Here is a 21,141-nt window from a genome sequence, read left to right on the forward strand (position 1 = left end):
GTTAATTTGAAGGTGAAATTAGAGTCCGGTGTTTTCAATCAATTGGTATGACAATCAGGTGTGAGTGGGCACCCTGTTTTATTTAAAGAACAGGGATCGATCAAAGTCTGATCTTCACAACACATGTTTGTGGAAGTGTATCATGGCATGAACAAAGGAGGTTTCTGAGGACCTCAGAAAAAGTGTTGTTGATGCTCATCAGGCTGGAAAAGGTTACAAAACCATCTCTAAAGAGTTTGGACTCCACCAATCCACAGTCAGACAGATTGTGTACAAATGGAAGAAATTCAAGACCATTGTTACCCTCCCCAGGAGTGGTCGACCAACATAGATCACTCCAAGAGCAAGGCGTGTAATAGTCGGCGAGGTGACAAAGGACCCCAGGGTAACTTCTAAGCAACTGAAGGCCTCTCTCACATTGGCTAATGTTAATATTTATGAGTCCACCATCAGGAGAACACTGAACAACAATGGTGTGCATGGCAGGGTTGCAAGGAGAAAGCCACTGCTCTCCAAAAAGAACATTGCTGCTCGTCTGCAGTTTGCTAAAGATCACATGGACAAGCCAGAAGGCTATTGGAAAAATGTTTTGTGGGCGGATGAGACCAAAATAGAACTTTTTGGTTGAAATGAGAAGTGTTATGTTTGGAGAAAGGAAAACACTGTATTCCAGTATAAGAACCTTATCCCACCTGTGAAACATGGTGTTGATCAGTCCTGCACACCGGCTTGGAGGAATTTTAGCCCGTTCCTCCATACAGAACAGCTTCAACTCTGGAATGTTGGTGGGTTTCCTCACATGAACTGCTCGTTTCAGGTCCTTCCACAACATTTCGATTGGATTAAGGTCAGGACTTTGACTTGGCCATTCCAAGCAAAAAGTTCTATTTTGGTCTCATCCGCCCACAAAACATTTTTCCAATAGCCTTCTGGCTTGTCCATGTGATCTTTAGCAAACTGCAGATGAGCAGCAATGTTCTTTTTGGAGAGCAGTGGCTTTCTCCTTGCAACCCTGCCATGCACACCATTGTTGTTCAGTGATCTCCTGATGGTGGACTCATAAATATTAACATTAGCCAATGTGAGAGAGGCCTTCAGTTGCTTAGAAGTTACCCTGGGGTCCTTTGTCACCTCGCCGACTATTACACGCCTTGCTCTTGGAGTGATCTATGTTGGTCGACCACTCCTGGGGAGGGTAACAATGGTCTTGAATTTCTTCCATTTGTACACAATCTGTCTGACTGTGGATTGGTGGAGTCCAAACTCTTTAGAGATGGTTTTGTAACCTTTTCCAGCCTGATGAGCATCAACAACACTTTTTCTGAGGTCCTCAGAAACCTCCTTTGTTCATGCCATGATACACTTCCACAAACGTGTTGTGAAGATCAGACTTTGATCGATCCCTGTTCTTTAAATAAAACAGGGCGCCCACTCACACCTGATTGTCATACCAATTGATTGAAAACACCGGACTCTAATTTCACCTTCAAATTAACTGCTAATCCTAGAGGTTCACATACTTTTGCCACTCACAGATATGTAATATTGGATCATTTTCCTCAATAAATAAATGACCAAGTATAATATTTTTGTCTCATTTGTTTTAACTGGGTTCTCTTTACTTTTAGGACTTGTGTGAAAATCTGATGATGTTTTAGGTCATATTTATGCAGAAATATTGAAAATTCTAAAGGGTTCACAAACTTTCAAGCACCACTCTGTGTGTGTGTATATATATATATATATATATATATATATATATATATATATATATAAATATAAATATAAAAATGAGATTGTTGTAGTAAATCAAGTTTGAATGTCTTTCTAGCCTAGAGGTATAAACTTTTTTGGCCTCAACTGTAAAATGGAATGACCCTTATTAGCTCTGTATTAAATGAGGGATTGCACTAAGATTAATATGAGCTAGCTAATTAATACCGAATCTAGCTTGAATCTTGCCCAGGTGTGCTGTATTCCCACCGCTTAGGAAAAGTGGGCGAGGGTGGAGGCAGTAATGGAGTGCAGGGCTGTATTCAGTGAGCTGCATCATCATTTTAAAGCTTTTTCTCATTCTGATGTTTTGGGATACATTTCAGAATGCTGTGTGTAAGGAGATCATTCCCACTAGTGAGTTCATCAACAGTAAACTTACAGCAAAAGCAAACAGACAGCTGCAGGATCCGCTTGTGATCATGACTGGAAACATCCCACCCTGGCTCACTGAGCTGGGCAAGACCTGGTACGTTCTCTCTCACACACACACACACACACGGGGGGGGGGAGTAAGAATTTGGTGGTTATTATTTAATATACTTCCAGTGCACTTCAAATTTATCCACTTCAAATTTATACACATTCTTTTGACTTTGCACTTAAATATGAAGCAAAAAAAGTATGTGTTCATAAGAATGAACTTTAAAAAAATGAAATTGAGGGGGGGAAAGTAATTGTACACACAATTCCCCTCAAGTAAAAGGCATTGTTGGCAAGTTTAGCTTCATTACATCTGTGGTAAGAAGTCATTGGGTTTTTGCAAGATTGTGGGTCAATTTTGGCCCGTCTCTCTTGGCAAGCGGACTACAATTCCCCAAGGTTACAAGGATCCCTCTTACTTGTGTATGTACTTGCATTTACCTCACAAAATAGAGCTCGATCTTTAAAAGTATACGGCCTTTCGATTTCATAAAATCAGTTAAATTTAGTTCCCTCTGAAATTTGGTCATTGTGATGTTTATTTCTGTAATAGCTTCAAACAAATTTTTGTGGCTGGGAAGTTATTTAATTTGAGGGGATTCCCTAGCAATTAATGCGCATGAAATTGCTCACTTTGCGCAGTCAAGCAGACAGAAGTCGTCCATGTGCACATGCGCAGGTTTACCTTGACTGTGCACTGACAGTTGCATCTTGTCGCTAAACAAACAGCTAATCACACCGAGGTGCTCGCTGACCGCCGATATTTATTAGTTTGATCCTGCGTTTCCTTTCCTTCGTAACATAACGACTTCTCGCTTTCCGTTACTGTAGTTGGTCTTTCACATTTCATTTGCATGCACACATCCTCCATTTCCCGTTCCAACTTTGTATCCCACAATGGCTTGCATGAACGGGGAAAGCCCACCATGTGATGCATGACATAATTTCTTGTTTTGTATCATGGTGAAGCAGGAAAAAAATAGTGGCGAATTTAGGGTCACATGGCCCTAAATTCATTTAATTGTTCTCTTTTAATAATAATAATAATAATTTGGAAGTCTGTGATTTGAGTTCAGTAGCTTTCGGTCCACTCAACAAAAATAATAGGGTGTCAAGGAAAACTTTTTTTTTTTTTTGGATCTACACTTAAAATCTGAAAGGCAGTACAGCTTTAATCTCGATTAGGAACACGGTCAATATTACAGATTTTGATAGGCTTTATTTAAAAAGAGACACCCTTTTTTACACGTTCATACAGTGTATTTCTTGCTCTTAAAATTGAACTCGTTGCTCTTGTACACATTGGTGTTCCTATTTCTTGGCTGCATTGCTTATGTCTCTTGGTGTCTGTCTCTGCCCAGTCCGTTCTTTTTCCCATTTGACACGAGGCAGATGTTGTTCTATGTCACTGCATTTGATCGTGACCGCGCCATGCAGCGTCTACTTGACACCAACCCTGAAATCAACCAGTCAGATTCACAGGACAGCCGCGTAGCACCCCGCCTTGACAGGAAGAAGGTATGTGACTGACTGCCACCTTATTTCTGCCGCTTGTAATGATAACAGCTGAATTAAAAGTATTGCAAACGTGATGCAACTTATTTATTCTCCCTCTGGTTCTGTCTGCTTGTAGCGGACGATAAACAGAGATGAGTTGTTAAAGCAGGCAGAGTCTGTGATGCAGGATCTGGGCAGTTCCAGAGCCATGCTGGAGATTCAGTATGAGAACGAGGTGAGCGCCTCAATTACCCATCATGCTAGCTAGCTAATTATGTTTACTCAATGGCAGGAACTGCATTGTGCTAAGAGTGCTTACTAGACGTTCACAGTAATGTCTGTCCTCCACTGAAAATGGCTCTCTGTATTATGGCTAGTCACAAATTGTCAGCTTTCCAATCACAAAACTGTACTTATAAAAGTAGGATTAAATAAATTTATTTTGAAATATAACCAGGTACATTTGGATTACATGTTCAAAAGTGTGTGGTGGTGGTGGTGCTGCTTTTCTTTCTTAGAGTGAAAATAAGCACAAGACACAGTGGGTTTGTTAGAATTGCAGCACAAACTTTATTAGTGGCTGCCAATTGAGCATTGATGTGTGCCAATACTTTAATGAAAATTTGGAGGAGTTAGAGTGCAAACCAGAGGATGCAAAGACATTCAAAAAAGCAGTTGTGCCTTTTCTGAAGCAGAACCTCAAATGTTATATTGTCAATAGGAAGCCATTTGGTGTTTGGCCCAATTAGAAGATTTGGGGTTTTACTTGAATCGTGGGAAAGAAATGTGAGATTGTGCTAAAAGGCACTGTAGAAAACATTCAGAAATGATATCAGTGATTTAGCTGTAGCATTTATGATTTTTGACCACTTGCTTTGGTGATGCGGGAGACACCCTGGACACTACTCATTCTCTTGCTCTCACACCTAGGTGGGGACAGGTCTTGGTCCAACCCTGGAGTTCTACGCTCTTGTGTCTCAGGAGCTTCAGAGAGCTGATCTGGGTTTATGGCGAGGAGAGGAGGTCACCCTTGCCAACCCAAAAGGTCACTACACTAATTTCCTTACAGTCCACCACAGTTTGGTCATGGGTTTATCCTTAAACTCTGTTCAACGATTGTAATCTTTTGTCTACTACATGTCACCTTCTGTCTGCAGGGAGTCAGGAGGGCACCAAGTACATGTTCAGCTCTAGGGGCCTCTTTGCTGTACCTTTTGGTCGTAGCACCAAGCCAGCTCACATTGCCAAGATCAAGATGAAATTCCGCTTTTTAGGAAAACTCATGGCTAAAGCCATCATGGACTTCAGACTGGTAGGAGATCTCTCTTACACTTTGACACCAATGCACCTGTAATACGGTCAAATTAAAGTTTGAATATTTTCGAGAATTATGTGCCACAGCACCTGTGATGATAAAATCCTGGCTTTATTTCCCCCCACTTCTGTGATAAGGTCTTTTAAATTTGTTGCAGATTGCAGTTGTTCAATTACAAGGCGTTAGCAGGACTGCAGTTTCTGACCCCAAATACTACTGGGACTAATCAGACAGTGGCTTCTGCCCCTGATTCCACCGTCACAGATTATCCTATAATTCCTTTATAACCAATCAGACTGTGGCACCTGCCTCCAGTACCACTGTAACTAGTCCGATCAAAGCACGTACCTGCAGTGCCACTGTAACCAAATGGACTGCAGTTTGTACCTTAGTTTCACCGTAACAAATACACAATTTTAAATGATTACAGCTTCATGTTCGTGGTCCACTTCAGTATTCATATATGACATGACCAGTCACTGTAGTCGCTTGGAAATACTTATGTGGGGCTCAGCATTGATTATTGATTCTGGCTGACAAATCTGAAAGCATAAGTGTGAATTGTACTCGGTGCGAATTGATTTGGACTATTGTGTGTGTGCAGCTGGATCTGCCCCTGGGCCTGCCCTTTTACAAGTGGATGTTGAGAAATGAGTCGTCAATCAGCTCCCACGATTTGGTCAACATCGACCCTGGCGTGGCCAAATCCATCCAGCACCTGGAGGACATCATTAGGCAGAAGAGGAGACTAGAGCAGGACAAATCCTATGTATGGACACACACACTCTCTCGCTCTTCATGCACAGTTTTCATTCCTGTCTGAATGTGTACAGATCAATGTAGAGTGAAATGGGTTCATTAGCAGTTAGGGTGTGACATGGCAGTCCCTATAAATCAACACACTGGCACTCTAATGGGGCTTTTCCACTACCAATGCAGCTGAGTTGGGCTGAGTCGAGCTGAGTGGGGCTGTTGGGGTTGCATTTCGACTACAACCGCACTGAACCGTGCTGGCTGGAAGTGGGTGGACACATTGGGTGGAGTTAGCGAAAGTGGCTGAACATCACGTGATGTCGTTAGGTGACATCAGTGATCTTTTAAGCGGTAGTCTCACGACCCGGATAGTAAACAATAAACATGGAGGACATGGAGTCGTTAGTGTTGCTGGAGACGTTAGTTTGTCGTAATTCTTCTTCCGGGTTTACGGTGTTTACAGATCCCAGCGTGCTCGCGGGGCGTGTGTGGGCATGTGAGGACACTCCTCCTCACCAATCAGTGCACAGGGGATTGTCTTCTCACGCCCCTAGCCCCACTCGGCTCAGTTGGGCTCACTTCAGCCCCACTCCAAAACCGTGCGAGTTTTGGGTGCTGAGTAAGGCTGAAGTGAGCTCAGTCGTGCTGCTCTGAGGTAGTCGAAACGCAAGCCATGTTGGGCTGAAGTGAGCTGAAAAAGGGTAGTGGAAAAGGCCCATAAATGGCTGACTTTCAAGTAAGAGCACTAAAGCCTGGCTTACACTGTATTATTTTGGCTTGATTTAGGTATACTCTTTGTCAGCAGCATTTAAAAAAAAAAATCATGGCTAAATTGCATGTGAATCATGCACAGGATTCTATAGGATGCTTGATAAATGCATTCCACTGAACTTTTGAGGTCACAGTGAACCTGGAATTGATTTCAGCTTCAGCTTGTTGTAGTGCAGCAATCCAGTATGCATATCAGAAGACTACGGTCTGTTTGATGGTGATTAGTTTGATGTATTCATGCATTGTAGGCTGCATATGAGTGAGGTGTCTTGTTTCAGGAGATGAGCAGTAGTCTGATGACAAGATTTCTCTTGTAGAGTGTTCGTCCAGCTTAAGTAAATATTATTTCTTGCATTTGGAATGCCACCTTAGTAAGATGTAGATTCTTAGAAATAACCCCCCCCCCCCCCCCAAAAAAAAAAACAGTCTCTGAATGTCCCTCTGTTCATTTGTCTTTCTCAGACAAGAGAGACACTACAGCAGGCTCTGGAAAGTTTAAATATGAATGGCTGTTCAGTGGAGGATTTAGGGCTGGACTTCACACTGCCAGGATTCCCAAACATTGAGCTGAAGAAGGGAGGCAAAGATGTCCCGGTCACAATCCACAACCTGGAGGAGTACCTCAGGGTGAGTTCCACACCATACACCCAACATCCCATACCCTACATACAGTATAGACCCCTTTCACATGACGTCACCGCGCCGCGAGATTTTGTTAGGCGCCATATTGGAAGACCAAGTACATGCACTCACAATATAAAACAAAGTACGAGCGAGAGTAAAGTGACATGATGGATGATAATTCTGGTTATGTGAGTACATTACCAGTTGCAGAAAGGGCACGGTATGTGGAGAAACTGGCTGTGATTGATGGGTTTGACCCATATGATAAGACTCAGAAAAAATTATGTGAATCCAAGCACACAGTTTAACGCAAAAGTTCGTTTATATCCCGACCTTGTCAGCTGTCAGATTTATGTTAATGGACCTGGTAAGCTGGTAAATAATATATATATATTTTTTTTCTTTACCAAATTCTAACAGAAAACGAGAGCGCCCGAAAGGGAAAACCGAGCCGAGCCGCCTCACGGCTGTAATGCAAATTGCTTTCCTCCTCGGTAGACAAGTGCGCTTCCATGGCAGGGAAAAAGAAACTACATTCTGCCACCTATGTAGTCCCCTATTTAAACAAATAGGAGTCATTCAGGATTCAGCCATGTTTTTGCTCCGTGTTTTTACTCGACCAAAGTTGTACAGTATTATGAGCTTTAAATTGCATAAATAAAACCATTTGGTGAAACTTTGAAGAAGAGATTATACTGGTTTAAAGTTTTTACCGAACGTTTTCATGTCGACTCCAATTAATACACTAGTAGAATCGATGACTAGTTTAGTAGGCCAAAACTTTTTTTAATTTTTGACTGTACCAGCCTGAAAAAACTTGCGACAGTCAAATGGAAAAAAAACAAGCTGGTCATGTTGTACTGGACTAATCTATGACTGAGTATAGTAAGTGATACTAGTACTGATACAATAAAACAGACGACTGTAATCTGGTAGGCAGCACGATTTATATTATTTCTCAGTGTCCGATACCTAAGGAGGACTGGACACCAATTCTGCCATCTGTTTGCTACCCAGACATTGTAAACTATTTGTTGTTTACACCCAGTGCCTACACTGCTGATGACTTGAAAGCCTACAAAGGGCTACAGGCTTACAATTATGTTGTTAGTGGCTTGGTTCGTGATATTACAGCTGTTATTAAGAATAACCTACACATAGTTATGGCCAAGGTAATCTTGTTGATATTTATCTTTTAATAATATATCTTTTCAGTTGAAAAATTAATACTTTTTGTTACTGTTAAGGTATCCATAATTTAGGTTAATTTATCCAAATTATACATATGTATTTATGATATATGCCTACACAACAACTATGTTTTATTTATATAATAGGAGGGAGAGCAAGCCCCAAACTATCCTTTATTATTATTATTATTATTATTATTATTATTATTATTATTAAATTGTAGAAGTCTGGGAGGCTTGCTCCTCATACAGTTATCAACTTGAGGGCAATTTAGCATGTTTTAAATCTGAATTTCTTGCGTTTGCTTACCTCAAAGTGTCCACAGATCATGCACAGACTTATCCATTATATCCACAGTTTTTTGCCAAGTCTCACACAGGTTTCTTTCAAGTCTACTGTTGGGCCAATAAAACAGCTCAGATTTGTTTAAGTCGTTTGCCACTCCACTTTATTCTCGTGGGTTCACATACCGCTGCTATTTCCCCCTAATCACGAGTTTGTTGGTCTTCCAAAATGGCGCAGGGTCTGTTTACTTCCGGTTTCGGGTGATGTCAGTGAAAGGGGTCTATACATAGCCTGGAGCAGCAACTATGGATGAATTACCTACCAGGTGCCCGATACCCTACACACAATTTATACAATCTGCTATCATGGTTGCTCCTTTAAGACTTTGCTGCTTTTTTTTTTTTCTTCTCTCTCCTCCCCTGAAAATTTGGAATGCTATGTAAATAAAAACAGAATGCAATGATTGCAAATTTTTTTGTGACCCATATTCAGATAATTCAGTACAAAGACGAGCTATTTAATGTTCACACTGAAACTTTGCTTTTTGTACATGGACACTCATTTTGAATTTGATGACTGCAACATGTTCCAAAAAAATTTGGGACAAACTTGAACAATTTATCCATTCTAAAAGTTATGGTATTGCTAAAAATGGGCTTACCTGGACGCAGCCATTTGCACTGAAACCGGATAGTCGTCTGTGACATTTAACAGCACACCAAAGCACCATTTACCTTTATTACACAGAGCCATCAAATAAATGCTCCTAATTCTTAAAAATCATCGCCCGGAGCCTCTTTCTCTGTACGTGCATGTGTTTTCACTGCTTCAGATGGATTAAATAGAACTTGACTGTGCTGTAATATGTGACAAAGGCTTCCATTTCTAAAAATCTAATCAGAAAGTTTCTGTAACCATGTGATTTTTAAACTGGCAACAAAATACACAAATCAACAGACTTCTCTTTTATGAAGTCTGAACCTCACTCAACTAGATGATGCCTACACGGTACTGACATACTAGTAAACAATCCTGTTGCCAGAGCAATGTGATTTATTGCTGTCTCAAAAAAAATCACTTTTCTCGGAGCATAGAAGCAAACAAAAGCATGACGCATTAAATGATCGGGCTTATTTTTACATCCAAACACTGGACACTCGGGCATCTTTTATGGTTGTTTACAACAATTTAGAAGTGATCTATCCACGAGATTCACTAGTCTCGGTAAGTTATGTAGTGTGTAGGTGACGTCACGATTTGTACTCAGAGAGCGATATTCGAACCTCGGAGAGAGTAAGATGGCAGCACTGGGGAACATTGTTTTTCTTTTAAAATGAAATCTGTACACAGTATACAGGTACAAATATGAACAAGTGAACACTCAAACATGTCTTGTATGGATATTATCTGTCCGTATAAAGGAGTTTATTTTTGGGTTTTGTTCATTTTTAAATATTGTCTTTTGTATTCAGTTGAACATGGGTTGAAAAGGACTTGCAAATCATTATATTTGCATTTTACATAGCGTCCCAACATTTTTGTAATTGGACTTTGCTTGCACCCACTTCCTTGGCACTCATCACCCATGACCACAGCATGCTTTTAAATATAGAATATAAGTTCACCCACCACTTATCAGCAACCCCTCTTGGCCGAAAGACATAGGCAAAGATACTAACAGAGAACGCATCCCGGTGGAGAAACAGTGGGAATCTCATCTCAGCATGGGAAGGAGGAACTCTGTGACCGCTCTTTGTTGATTTACAGTTTAGCCTTTAACACCATAGTGGTCCTCACTCTGTAATTGGGTTGTGGAAATTATAATTATATATATATATATATATAAAATAAATTTTTTTTTGGGGGGTGACACAAATAAGATTTGGGGGGGGGGGGGGCAGAAATTGAGTGTGCATAGATATTCACCCCCACCCAAAGTAAATACTTTGTAGAGCCACCTTTTGCTGCAATTACAGTTGCAAGTCTCTCGGGGTATGTCTTTATTAGCTTCGCATATCTAGCCACTGGGATTTTTGCCCATTCCTCAAAGCAAAACTGCTCCAACTCCAAGTTAGATGGGTTGCATTGGTGTACAGCAATCTTCAAGTTATGCCACAGATTCTCAATTGGATTGAGGTCTGGGCTTTGACGAGGCCATTCCAAGACATTTAAATGTTTCCCTTTAAACCACTCCAGTGTAGCTTTAGCAACATGTTTAAGGTCTACAATACTCCTCTATCTAACACAGTTAATACTTTCGCTCCCCTTAAAACTAGACAGGTCTCTGCAAATTGTGCCTCTCCTTTGTTCACCTCTGAGCTTAGGGCCATGAAGGCCAAGGGAAGGCGGCTAGAGTGCCTTTATAAGAAAACTGGCCTTACTATTCATCTTTCACTCTTCTCTGAACACATCGTAAAGTATAAGGATGCTCTTAATGCTGCCCGATCTTCCTACTATGCTAACATTAAGAGTGGCAACCATAGACCCAAAACTCTGTTTAATACAATAAATAAACTTCTTCAGCCTCCTTCCTCAATCACTCCCAGTTCCTCTGCTCAGTGTCAGGCTTTTTTGGATTTTTTCAAGGATAAAATTGACAGTATTTACCAACACTTTCATTCTGAAATTCATTATTCTGTCTTGCAAGTAGCGCTTTCTCATAAAGCTGACTGCTGTCTCCCTGCTTTCTCTCCTGTTGATTTCTTCTAAAGTATCAGAAATTATGACTAAGTCGTCCTCCTCCTCATGTCTGCTGGACCCTGCACCCACTGCACTTCTTAAATCCTGTGTATCTGCTATCTCCCCTTATATTATGCATATGATTTAATCAGTGGCTTAATCAGCTTGAGGCACTGTTCCCATCTCCCTCAAAATTGCTTCTGTTACACCAATACTAAAGAAACCTGGTCTGGATTCTCTTTCACTGTCCAATTACAGACCCATTTAAAATCTCTGTTTCCAAGCTAAAGTAATGGAGAGAGTTGTAACCTCTCAGCTTCATGCTTTCCTTGCTCATAATGATCTCTATGAACCCTTTCAGTCAGGCTTTCGCAATCTGCACAGCACTGAATCTGCTCTCTTAAGAGATGTTAATGACCTCCTGTTCTCAACTGATGCTGGTCATCTCAATGTCCTTGTTCTCTTGGACTTCTCAGCTGCCTTTGACACTGTACATCATGAGACTCATTTCCAGACTATCTTCTTTTGGTATTACTGGCTTAGCTTTAGCCTGGTTTCAGTCATATCTAGCAAACAGGCGACAGTTTATCTCTATTGGTGTTCATAAATCATCCACTGCTCCTGTTGCTCAAGGTGTGCCTCAGGGTTCTGTCCTTGGTCCCCTTCTTTTTATGTTTCTCCTATAGGCCGGATTATTTGTAACCATGGCCTTAACTTTCATTGTTATGCTGATGACATTCAAATCTACATCACTGTCACCCCTTCCATAGCCTCTGTTCAGCTGTTAAGGACTTGCATCACTGACCTTAAGCAATGGTTGCATAAGAACTGCCTTAAACTTTACGCTAGCAAAATGGAGGTTCTATTAGTAGGTACCAAAAGACAGGTTCTGAACTTCTCCAGTTTTACTATTGATGTTGGTGTGTCTATTAGTCCTTCCAAAGTTATGAAATACCTTGGAGTTCTCTTTGACTCCACCCTTGCGTTTGAACCCCATCTTAAACTAATTACTAAGAATGCTTTCTTTCACTGCCGCAATATTGCACGTCGCCACCTTTTTCTCTTGGAAACTGATGCCAAAATGTTGGTCAATGCGGTTTTTTTCTCGTCTTGACTATTGCAATTCTCTTTTTTTGGTCTCCCTGCCACATTGCTCAATCGCCTGCAGTACATCCAAAACTCAGCAGCTAGAGTCCTCACACTCACCAAGCGCACTGCTCATATTACTCCTGTTTTACAGCAACTGCATTGGTTGCCAGTTATTTCTCGGATCAAATACAAAATCTTGCTTTTAACCTATAAGGCTCTTCATGGTTTCGTCCCTTCCTATCTCTGAGTTAATTCATTTGTACTGTCCCTCCCGCTGTCTGTGGACTTCTGACTGTTCCACGTTTTAAACTGGCATCTATGGGTGGCAGATCTTTCATTGTTGCTGCTCCTAAACTTTGGAATTCGTTACCACAATCGCTTCATGACTGTTCCACTCTCTCTTCCTTCAAAGCTAACTTGAAAACTTTTCTCTTTACCTCACACTACTCTTCCTAGTGTGGCTTTTTTTTAATTTTTTTGGTAACTCCTGTCTCTCTAGCCGCTTTATCCTGTTCTACAGGGTCGCAGGCAAGCTGGAGCCTATCCCAGCTGACTGTGGGCGAAAGGTGGGGTACACCCTGGACAAGGCACCAGGTCATCACGGGGCTGACACATAGACACAATCATTCACACTCTCATTCACCCCTATGGTCAATTTAGAGTCACCAGTTAACCTAACCTGCATGTCTTTGGACTGTGGGGGAAACCGGAGCACCTGGAGGAAACCCACGGGGAGAACATGCAAACTCCACACAGAAAGGCCCTCGCCGGCAATGGGGCTTCAACCTGGACCTTCTTGCTGTGAGGCGACGGCGCTAACCACTACACCAGCGTGCCACCTTATTATTAAGAAGATCATTGTCCTGCTGTAATGTGAGCCTTCGTCATGGTCTCAAACCTCTGGCTGACTCAAACAGGTTTTCCTCCAGAATTGCCCTGTATTTAGTGCCATCCATCTTTCCTTCAGTCCTGATCAGCTTTTTTTTTTTTAGTTTTTTCTGGGGGTTTTTTTGGTCCCTGCAGATGAAAAATATCCCCACAGCATGATTCTGCCACCACTATACTTCACTGTAGGAATGGTGTTCTCAGGGTGTTGGGTTTGCACCACACATGGCATTTCTCCTGATGGCCAAAAAGATCAATTTTAGTCTCATTTGACCAGAGAATCTTCCATGTGTTTGGGGAGTCTGCCACATGCTGTTGGGCAAACTCCAAACATGTCTTCTTAAACAATGACTTTTCTGGCCACTCTTCCATAAAGCTCCACTCTGTGGAGTGTATGGCTTAGTGTACCAGTACTGGTCATGCTAACAACAATAATCGTGCTTTATGTATTACTTGTAGGCAAAAGACATGCACATTTGGTAAAAAAAAAAAACACCGTAAAAGCACTTTTGTGGGCAATTTTATTCTGTGAATTTCCTGCAGAGCCAGAACCTTGGGGACCAGCCATTGCTGACCAGAAGTGGCGTACAGTCGTTGATTCCAGGTTATTGGGTGCAAGTAAACAAGCAGTGTTCTGTGGGTCGAGGTTCCCAGTCAAGTAACTTCAGAACACGTTGAATAAATATAGATTTAATACTTCTAATAGATCTTTATGGCACACATCTATTATTTCATGGCATTGTGTAAGTAGATTTGGTTGTACTTTGGGGTCGAGAGTTTCACCGGCGAAGCTTGACCGGTTTAGAATGAGTAGGTCGTGTATTGAGAGAAATATCTTTGAGGGTTATTTATTTTAAATCATTCAAGCATGATAAGCATATTGACAAACTTTACACTTTCCTATGTGCCCCCTGCCAAATATTATAGTTTTTAAGTTACTTAAATTAGATGAAACATAAAACTTGTCACCTTACTCAGCCACACCAGAGCACGCACTTCCACATTCATAAGACTATTCATAGGCTGTGTCCAAAATCGCTCCCTACTCACTATATAGGGCACTATATAGCGAGGATGCCATTTTGTAGTGCTGTCCAAAACGATAGTGAGGATTACTACATCCTATATAATGCACTCAAAGTAGTCAATGCACCACAAACAGTAGTGTACAACCGATGGTCACTAACCAATTGTGGTCAAGCTGAAAGAAATCAAATTAAAAGTCTCAAATTTGATTTAATAAAAGACAGCAGCAAAGAAGAAAGTATTCAGCCTTGATTTAAAAAAAAAAAACCTGAAAGATGCAGGTACTTTGTATTGATTAATGTGGGAAATGCACTCAGTATAATATGTATTTATTATTTTGAAAACCCACCAGCTGGCTGATATGGCATGTTTTAATTGTGCGACAGTAATGACGTAAATGCCAGCACAACGGACTAGTGTCCAAAAGCGTTTTGTGTGTTGTTTTTTTTTTAACCAATGAGCTCGTTATATAGTCCTATGTAGGGAGTAGTGAACGAGTGAGCGATTTCGGACACAGGGATGGTCACGGCATGATAATCACTTTCCCTCTTTCAGTTTTCGATTGGTTTCTCTTTTGCAGTGGGAGCGCCAACCGCAAACAGGATAAAATCTGTCTGACATCCCATTTCGGAATTTAGGGATACAGTGGAGGAAATAATTATTTGATCCCTTGCTGATTTTGTAAGTTTGTCCACTGACAAAGAAATGAACATTTTTATAATTTTAATGGTAGGTTTATTTTAACTGTGAGAGACAAAACATTAAAAAGAAAATCCAGAAAATAACTTCATATAAAAGATGTAAACTGATTTGCATTTCTTTGAGTGAAATAAGTATTTGAACCCTCTAGCAAACAAGACTTAGTATTTGGTGGCAAAACCCTTGTTGGCAAGCACAGCGGTCAGATGTTTCTTGTAGTTGATGACCAGGTTTGTGCACATGTCAGGAGGAATTTTGGTCCACTCCTCTTTGCAGATCATCTCTAGATCATTAAGGTTTTGAGGCTGTCGCGTCGCAACTCGGAGCTTCAGCTTCCTCCATAGGTTTTCTATGGGATTAAGGTCTGGAGACTGGCTAGGCCACTCCATGACCTTAATGTGCTTCTTCTTTAGCCACTCCTTTGTTGCCTTGGCTGTATGTTTTGGGTCATTGTCGTGCTGGAAGACCCATCCACGACCCATTTTCGGTGTCCTGGCAGAGGGAAGGAGGTTGTCACTCAGGATTTTACAGTACATGGCCGCGTCCATTCTTCTGTTGATGCGGTGAAGTAGTCCTGTGCCCTTAGCAGAGAAACACCCCCAAAGCATAATGTTTCCACCTCCATGCTTGACAGGGGGGATGGTGTTCTTCGGGTCATAGTCAGCATTTTTCTTCCTCCAAACACAGCGAGTTGAGTTAATGCCAAAGAGCTCGATTTTGGTCTCATCTCACCACAGCACCTTCTCCCAATCACTCTCAGAATCATTCAGGTGTTCATTAGCAAACTTCAGACGGGCCTGCACATGTGCCTTCTTGAGCAGGGGGACCTTGCGGGCACTGCAGGATTTTAATCCATTACGGTGTAATGTGTTACCAATGGTTTTCTTGGTGACTGTGGTCCAAGCTGCCTTAAGATCATTCACAAGCTCCTCCCGTGTAGTTCTAGGCTGATGTCTCACCTTTCTCATTGTCCTTGATACCCCACGAGGTGAGATCTTGCGTGCGGCCCCAGACCGGGGTCAATTGGTCATTTTGTATTTCTTCCATTTTCGAATTATTGCACCAACAGCTGTCTCCTTCTCACCCAGCTTCTTGCTTATGGTTTTGTAGCCCAGTCCAGCCTTGTGCAGCTCTACAATCTTGTCCCTGACATCCTTAGACAGCTCTTTGGTCTTGTCTTGCCCATGTTAGAGAGGTTGGAGTCTGATTGATTGATTCTGTGGACAGGTGTCTTTTATACAGGTGTCAATTTAAGACGGCTGTCTTTAATGCAGGTAATGAGTTGATTAGGAGTGTCTAACTGGTCTGTGGGAGCCAGAACTCTTAATGGGTGGTAGGGGATCAAATACTTATTTCACTCAACGAAATGCAAATCAATTTATATATTTTATAAAATGTGATTTTCTGGATTTTCTTTTTGATATTCTATATCTCACTGTTAAAATAAACCTACCCTTAAAATTAGACTGTTCATATCTTTGCCAGTGGGCAAACTTACAAAATCAGCAAGGGATCAAATAATTATTTCCTCCACTGCATATTTGGGCTATAGTTTGGGCTATTTGGAGGTAAAACTTGTTGCAAGATGGTACGTGGATTTGATGCACTTCGGATGATTGATTTTATGATTCAGGGCAGTGATTCGGTTCAATCTTAAGAACTGCAACACTGACGAATGGTGTTTTTTTTTTTTTTTTTTTTTTTTTTTTTTAAATTTTTTTTATTATACTACATTTTTAAAAAATTTTTTAAATATTAATTAAAAACTTTGACTCGATCCAGCCAAAAATCAGTGAGAGTAAGTGGTAAATATTTCTGCTATTTCTTGAGTAGATTGATTGTGTTATCTTAGATTGGTGTTTGCAACACAGGGTCAGTGACCAGTCCACTGCAGCCCAGACAATCAGACAAACCAACAACTGTGCGTCACTACCGGTGTCGGAACAGCCCATGAAGGAGGCAACATGTTGCTGACCATGCCTGAGTGTCGGAGCAGTGACTTAACTCACGTGTACTTGACGAGTTTATGACGAACGTTACGTGACGGAACCACTGGTATCATACGTGATCTTTTGAAATAGCTAGTAATTAAAATTCACTACAAGTACACTTTAAAGTGGCCCTATGGACAGATCCTCCCATCTCTGCTGTGGCTCTTTGCAGCTCCTTCAGTGTTCTCTTTGGTGTCTTTGTTGAATCTCTGATTAATGCCCTCCTTGCCTGGTCTGAGAGATTTGGTGGGCGGCCTTCTCTTGTCAGGTTTGTGGTGGTGCCATATTCTTTCCATTTTGCTATAATGGATTTAATGGCGCTCTGTGGGATATTCAAAGTTTGGGATATTTTTTATAACCCAACCCTGATCTATACTTCTCCACAACTTTGTCTCTGACCTGTTTGAAGGCTCCTTGGTTTTCATGTTGCTTGCTTAGTAGTGTTGCAGAGTCAGGGTCCTTCCAGAACAGGTTGATTTATACAGACATCATGTGACACTTTGATTGCACACAGGTGAACCTTAATCAACTAATTATGTGACTTATGAAGTGAATTGGTTGGACCAGCTCTTATTTAGGGGTTTCATACGAAAGGGGGTGAATACCTATGCACACTCCAAATAGTGCTAACCCCCCAAAAATCCATTTTAATTCCAGCTTGTAATACACCAAAAGAGGACAAACACCAAGGGGGATGAATACTTTTGCAAGACACTGTGTGTATACACAGCTGGGGGGGGGCATTTTTTTTTTTAAATGGTAACCGCCATTAAGTGGTCTTGTGGGGTTTTTTTGTTTGTTTGTTTGTTTGTTTGTTTTTTGTGTGAGAGATCTCAATTTTTGTATGCTCTTGTTTTGTCTGCACTATTCCTTACCCTTATAACCATTGTCTGTATAATCTGTTTATTTTTACATGCACAGTCTTTGGAGTAACTGCATCTTATTTCACTGCACTGTGTACCTGCTACAAATGCCCAAGCGACAGACAAATCTTGACCCTATTCCACATCACCCTGTACCCCTATACCTTATACATAGTATACACAAACTTAAGGATGACCTATACCTGTACCTCCACCCACTACACTCTGTACCTCCTCTACCACACACTAAATAATGGTGGAAAAGAAATGTCAGTCTCTCTACTAGAGGATCACCAGAGAGAGAGAAAGATGCACACCATACATGCATTGGAAATTTTTTTTTGTGTGTGTGTGCAGTTGGTGGTGTACTGGACCTTAAATGAGGGTGTGTCCCGACAGTTCGAGTCTTTTAGGGAAGGGTTCGAGTCAGTTTTCCCCCTCCACCACCTACAGTACTTCTACCCAGAAGAGGTGAGCTGCACTCGTCCTTTAACTTGTTCCCGTCTTGTTTCTCTGTCTGCGTTTTCATCTGTTAATCATCTGTGTGTCTGCCTGTCTCAGCTGGACCAGTTATTGTGTGGCAGCAAATCAGAGACGTGGGATGTCAAAACTCTGATGGAATGCTGCAGACCGGACCACGGGTATACACATGACAGGTACACCATAAGTTTTTATTCCATAAAAAATGATCACTTGATTTTGTATTTGTATCCAGCATATAAAATTGTGTCTGTGTGTAGCCGGGCGGTGCGATTCCTCTTTGAGGTGCTGAGTAGTTTTGATGCAGAGCAGCAGAGACTCTTCCTGCAGTTTGTGACTGGGAGCCCGAGACTGCCGGTAGGAGGTGAGAAATGCTGGCTGTTCCACTTTCTTATATAGCATCTCATCTTGAAGCAGGGAAAGCTTGGTTATATGTGGTTAGTGTCGTAACCTTACTTTTGCTCACTCAGTTTGTGCTCTACCTTTCATTAGCACAAGCACCAAAGCTTTCCAGGGTTTGTGAAGATGTCTTCATATTTATAATTGCAGTTGTCTGTTAACTTTGAGTTATAAACATTGGCTAATTTAAACTTTAGAGCAGTATTGATGTATTTCAGTGCTGGCATGGCAGTTAGGATATGTTTTAACTCCAGGTATACTACACCTTGGTTTTGGTTGCATCCCCTTTTACTGGACAAATAAAAAATAAAATACAGTAGTTTACTTTTTGTTTCATGTTACTGCTGTTGTGAAGCACTTTTTTTTTTTTTTTTTTCCATTGCTAGGTTTCCGGAGTTTAAATCCTCCTCTGACAATTGTGCGCAAGACATTTGAATCAACGGAGAACCCAGACGACTTTTTGCCATCGGTGATGACGTGTGTAAACTACCTGAAGCTTCCGGATTATTCCAGCATTGAGATCATGAGGGAAAAACTGTTAATGGCGGCACGGGAGGGCCAGCAGTCTTTTCACCTCTCCTGATCTCTCACATACACACCCACACACACGCGCGCACACAGACACAAAGCAAAATGCCTTCTACCAACTTACACACATGTCGTCATGACTTCCTCCCTTCTTTTGCTTTAGGTCTCACTTTGTTTTCTTTTTGTTGTTGGTACAGCTGCCTCATAAAGCAGCTGCTCCCAGAGGGAAAAGAGACTCCTGAAGTTGTATGTGTGCTACGGGGGAAAATTAAAATGAGATGTTACAAGACTTGGAAATAAAATGGCTGCCTCTTCACAGCAAATCTTGTTGAAAATGGCTGCCTTTTGAGCACAGATCTTGGAAATAAAATGACCTCCTCTTCAGAGCCAATCTTGGCAATGAAGTGGCCTCCTCTTGAGCAGATCTAATCAGTAATATCAGTAGCCAATTTGTGTGTGAGGATATCAAATGTGATATTTAAAGAAAATGAGGATGTGTGTTTTGCTGTCATGGTGGTGATGTCATCACTGTGTTTCCATCCAGCAGACGGGTGTGCGTGCACGTGTGTTCTCTTACAGCTCCAAAGATCATTTGTACAGACCAACGTTTTGCTCATTCTTTGTGTTACATCTTTCTTTTCCCCCCTGTATGTAAGTTGCAGTTGGTTAAATGCAGGTAGTGATGAAAGTGTAGGATCTATAATTGTATTATTATAATTATTGTTTTTTTTTTTTTTGGGTTTTTTTTTTTTTTTTTTTTTTTAAATCATCAGAGTGAAATGGATTTCTGGCCAACATTTAAAAGCTGCAAATGTCTACTCTGCATTGAAGTTGAATAGAGTAGACAATTCTTTTTCTTGCTCTTATGTGGTTAGGTCATATGACTTGCAGGGTTATAACTAATCCTGCCATGTAGCTGGGCGCTTAAAAAGGAAAATATTAGAAAATTGGCTGGTCTCATTTTAGTGTTTCATGGCCAGATGACATTTCCAAAAAAAAAACAAACAAAAAAAAAAACACTTATGGAATAAAATTTATATGCAGTTCTCACACCTGGTTTGAGGTGCGACTGTGCTTTTTTTTTTATTTTCTATATTTTTTCTCCTCTTGCTGTAGTTTATTTTTTGTTTGCACTGCTGGCTTGGATTGGAGCGTGGTGGTGTGGTGTGTGCGCGCTGCAGTGTGTTGCCTGCCTGGGGGGGTGGCGTGCTCGCGTTCACTCTCCTCACCCTGAACCTTCATCTGCTGGTTTCTAAGATCTGCAATAATTTACTGCATCAGGTTCTTGTTTTTACCTGGACACATAAATAAAGCAACTGTTTGACTCAGTGTGCAGCCTGTCTGCCCTTCTTCACCCACAACACCAAATGCTCTTAAGACCTGCTTTGGTCTTTTCAGTTGGAACTCATGGATTCAGTCAACAGGTGTAGTCTAACATGTCAGGCCACTGGCTGATGATATGGAGGTAGACATGCTGCTTCCGCTTACTGGGAATGAGACAAACAATTCCGGTAACTCTAGCACTAAGCCGTTTATTATAGGGAAGACATAAAGGCAAAATAACGAAAAGAAGACCAACAAAGCTTCTGTGGGTTCAGTTATATCAACAATGACAAATATTTTATATCGGTGTCTATGAGGTGTCAGTATTTTATGAGTGTCGTTGCAATTGCTGCTGGTTTTAAAAGTGATGTGTTAACATCAAATTCGCAAATTCCTCTCCATCTTTACCTGGATTAATTATGAGAAAAAGATGGAATCCATGTTGACACAGCTGACTGAAAAATGTTTTCTGTTTCAATTAGAGCCCACCAGGTGATGCCCAACACAACCCAAACAAAAGATAGAAAAAACTTTTTAATACCAAGGT

The 21,141-nt window shown here is 41.1% G+C and overlaps 1 protein-coding gene across 6 annotated transcripts in view; it reads left to right on the top strand.

Moving 5' to 3' along the window:
- Positions 1-20,599, top strand: part of trip12 (thyroid hormone receptor interactor 12) — a 167,863-nt gene extending 147,264 nt beyond the window's left edge. For all 6 annotated transcript variants that reach the window (XM_060923554.1, XM_060923558.1, XM_060923555.1 and 3 more), the window contains 11 exons: positions 2,100-2,242; positions 3,558-3,714; positions 3,830-3,928; positions 4,624-4,738; positions 4,851-5,005; positions 5,613-5,777; positions 6,995-7,159; positions 18,222-18,335; positions 18,426-18,520; positions 18,605-18,708; positions 19,130-20,599. In XM_060923554.1, the coding sequence (XP_060779537.1) occupies positions 2,100-2,242; positions 3,558-3,714; positions 3,830-3,928; positions 4,624-4,738; positions 4,851-5,005; positions 5,613-5,777; positions 6,995-7,159; positions 18,222-18,335; positions 18,426-18,520; positions 18,605-18,708; positions 19,130-19,326 (1,509 nt within the window). In that variant the 3' untranslated portion in view covers positions 19,327-20,599. The remainder of the gene's footprint in view (positions 1-2,099; positions 2,243-3,557; positions 3,715-3,829; positions 3,929-4,623; positions 4,739-4,850; positions 5,006-5,612; positions 5,778-6,994; positions 7,160-18,221; positions 18,336-18,425; positions 18,521-18,604; positions 18,709-19,129) is intronic.
- The last annotated feature ends 542 nt before the right edge of the window (positions 20,600-21,141 follow it).

Source organism: Neoarius graeffei, chromosome 6 (assembly GCF_027579695.1).
Source record: "Neoarius graeffei isolate fNeoGra1 chromosome 6, fNeoGra1.pri, whole genome shotgun sequence".
Lineage (NCBI taxonomy): Eukaryota > Metazoa > Chordata > Actinopteri > Siluriformes > Ariidae > Neoarius > Neoarius graeffei.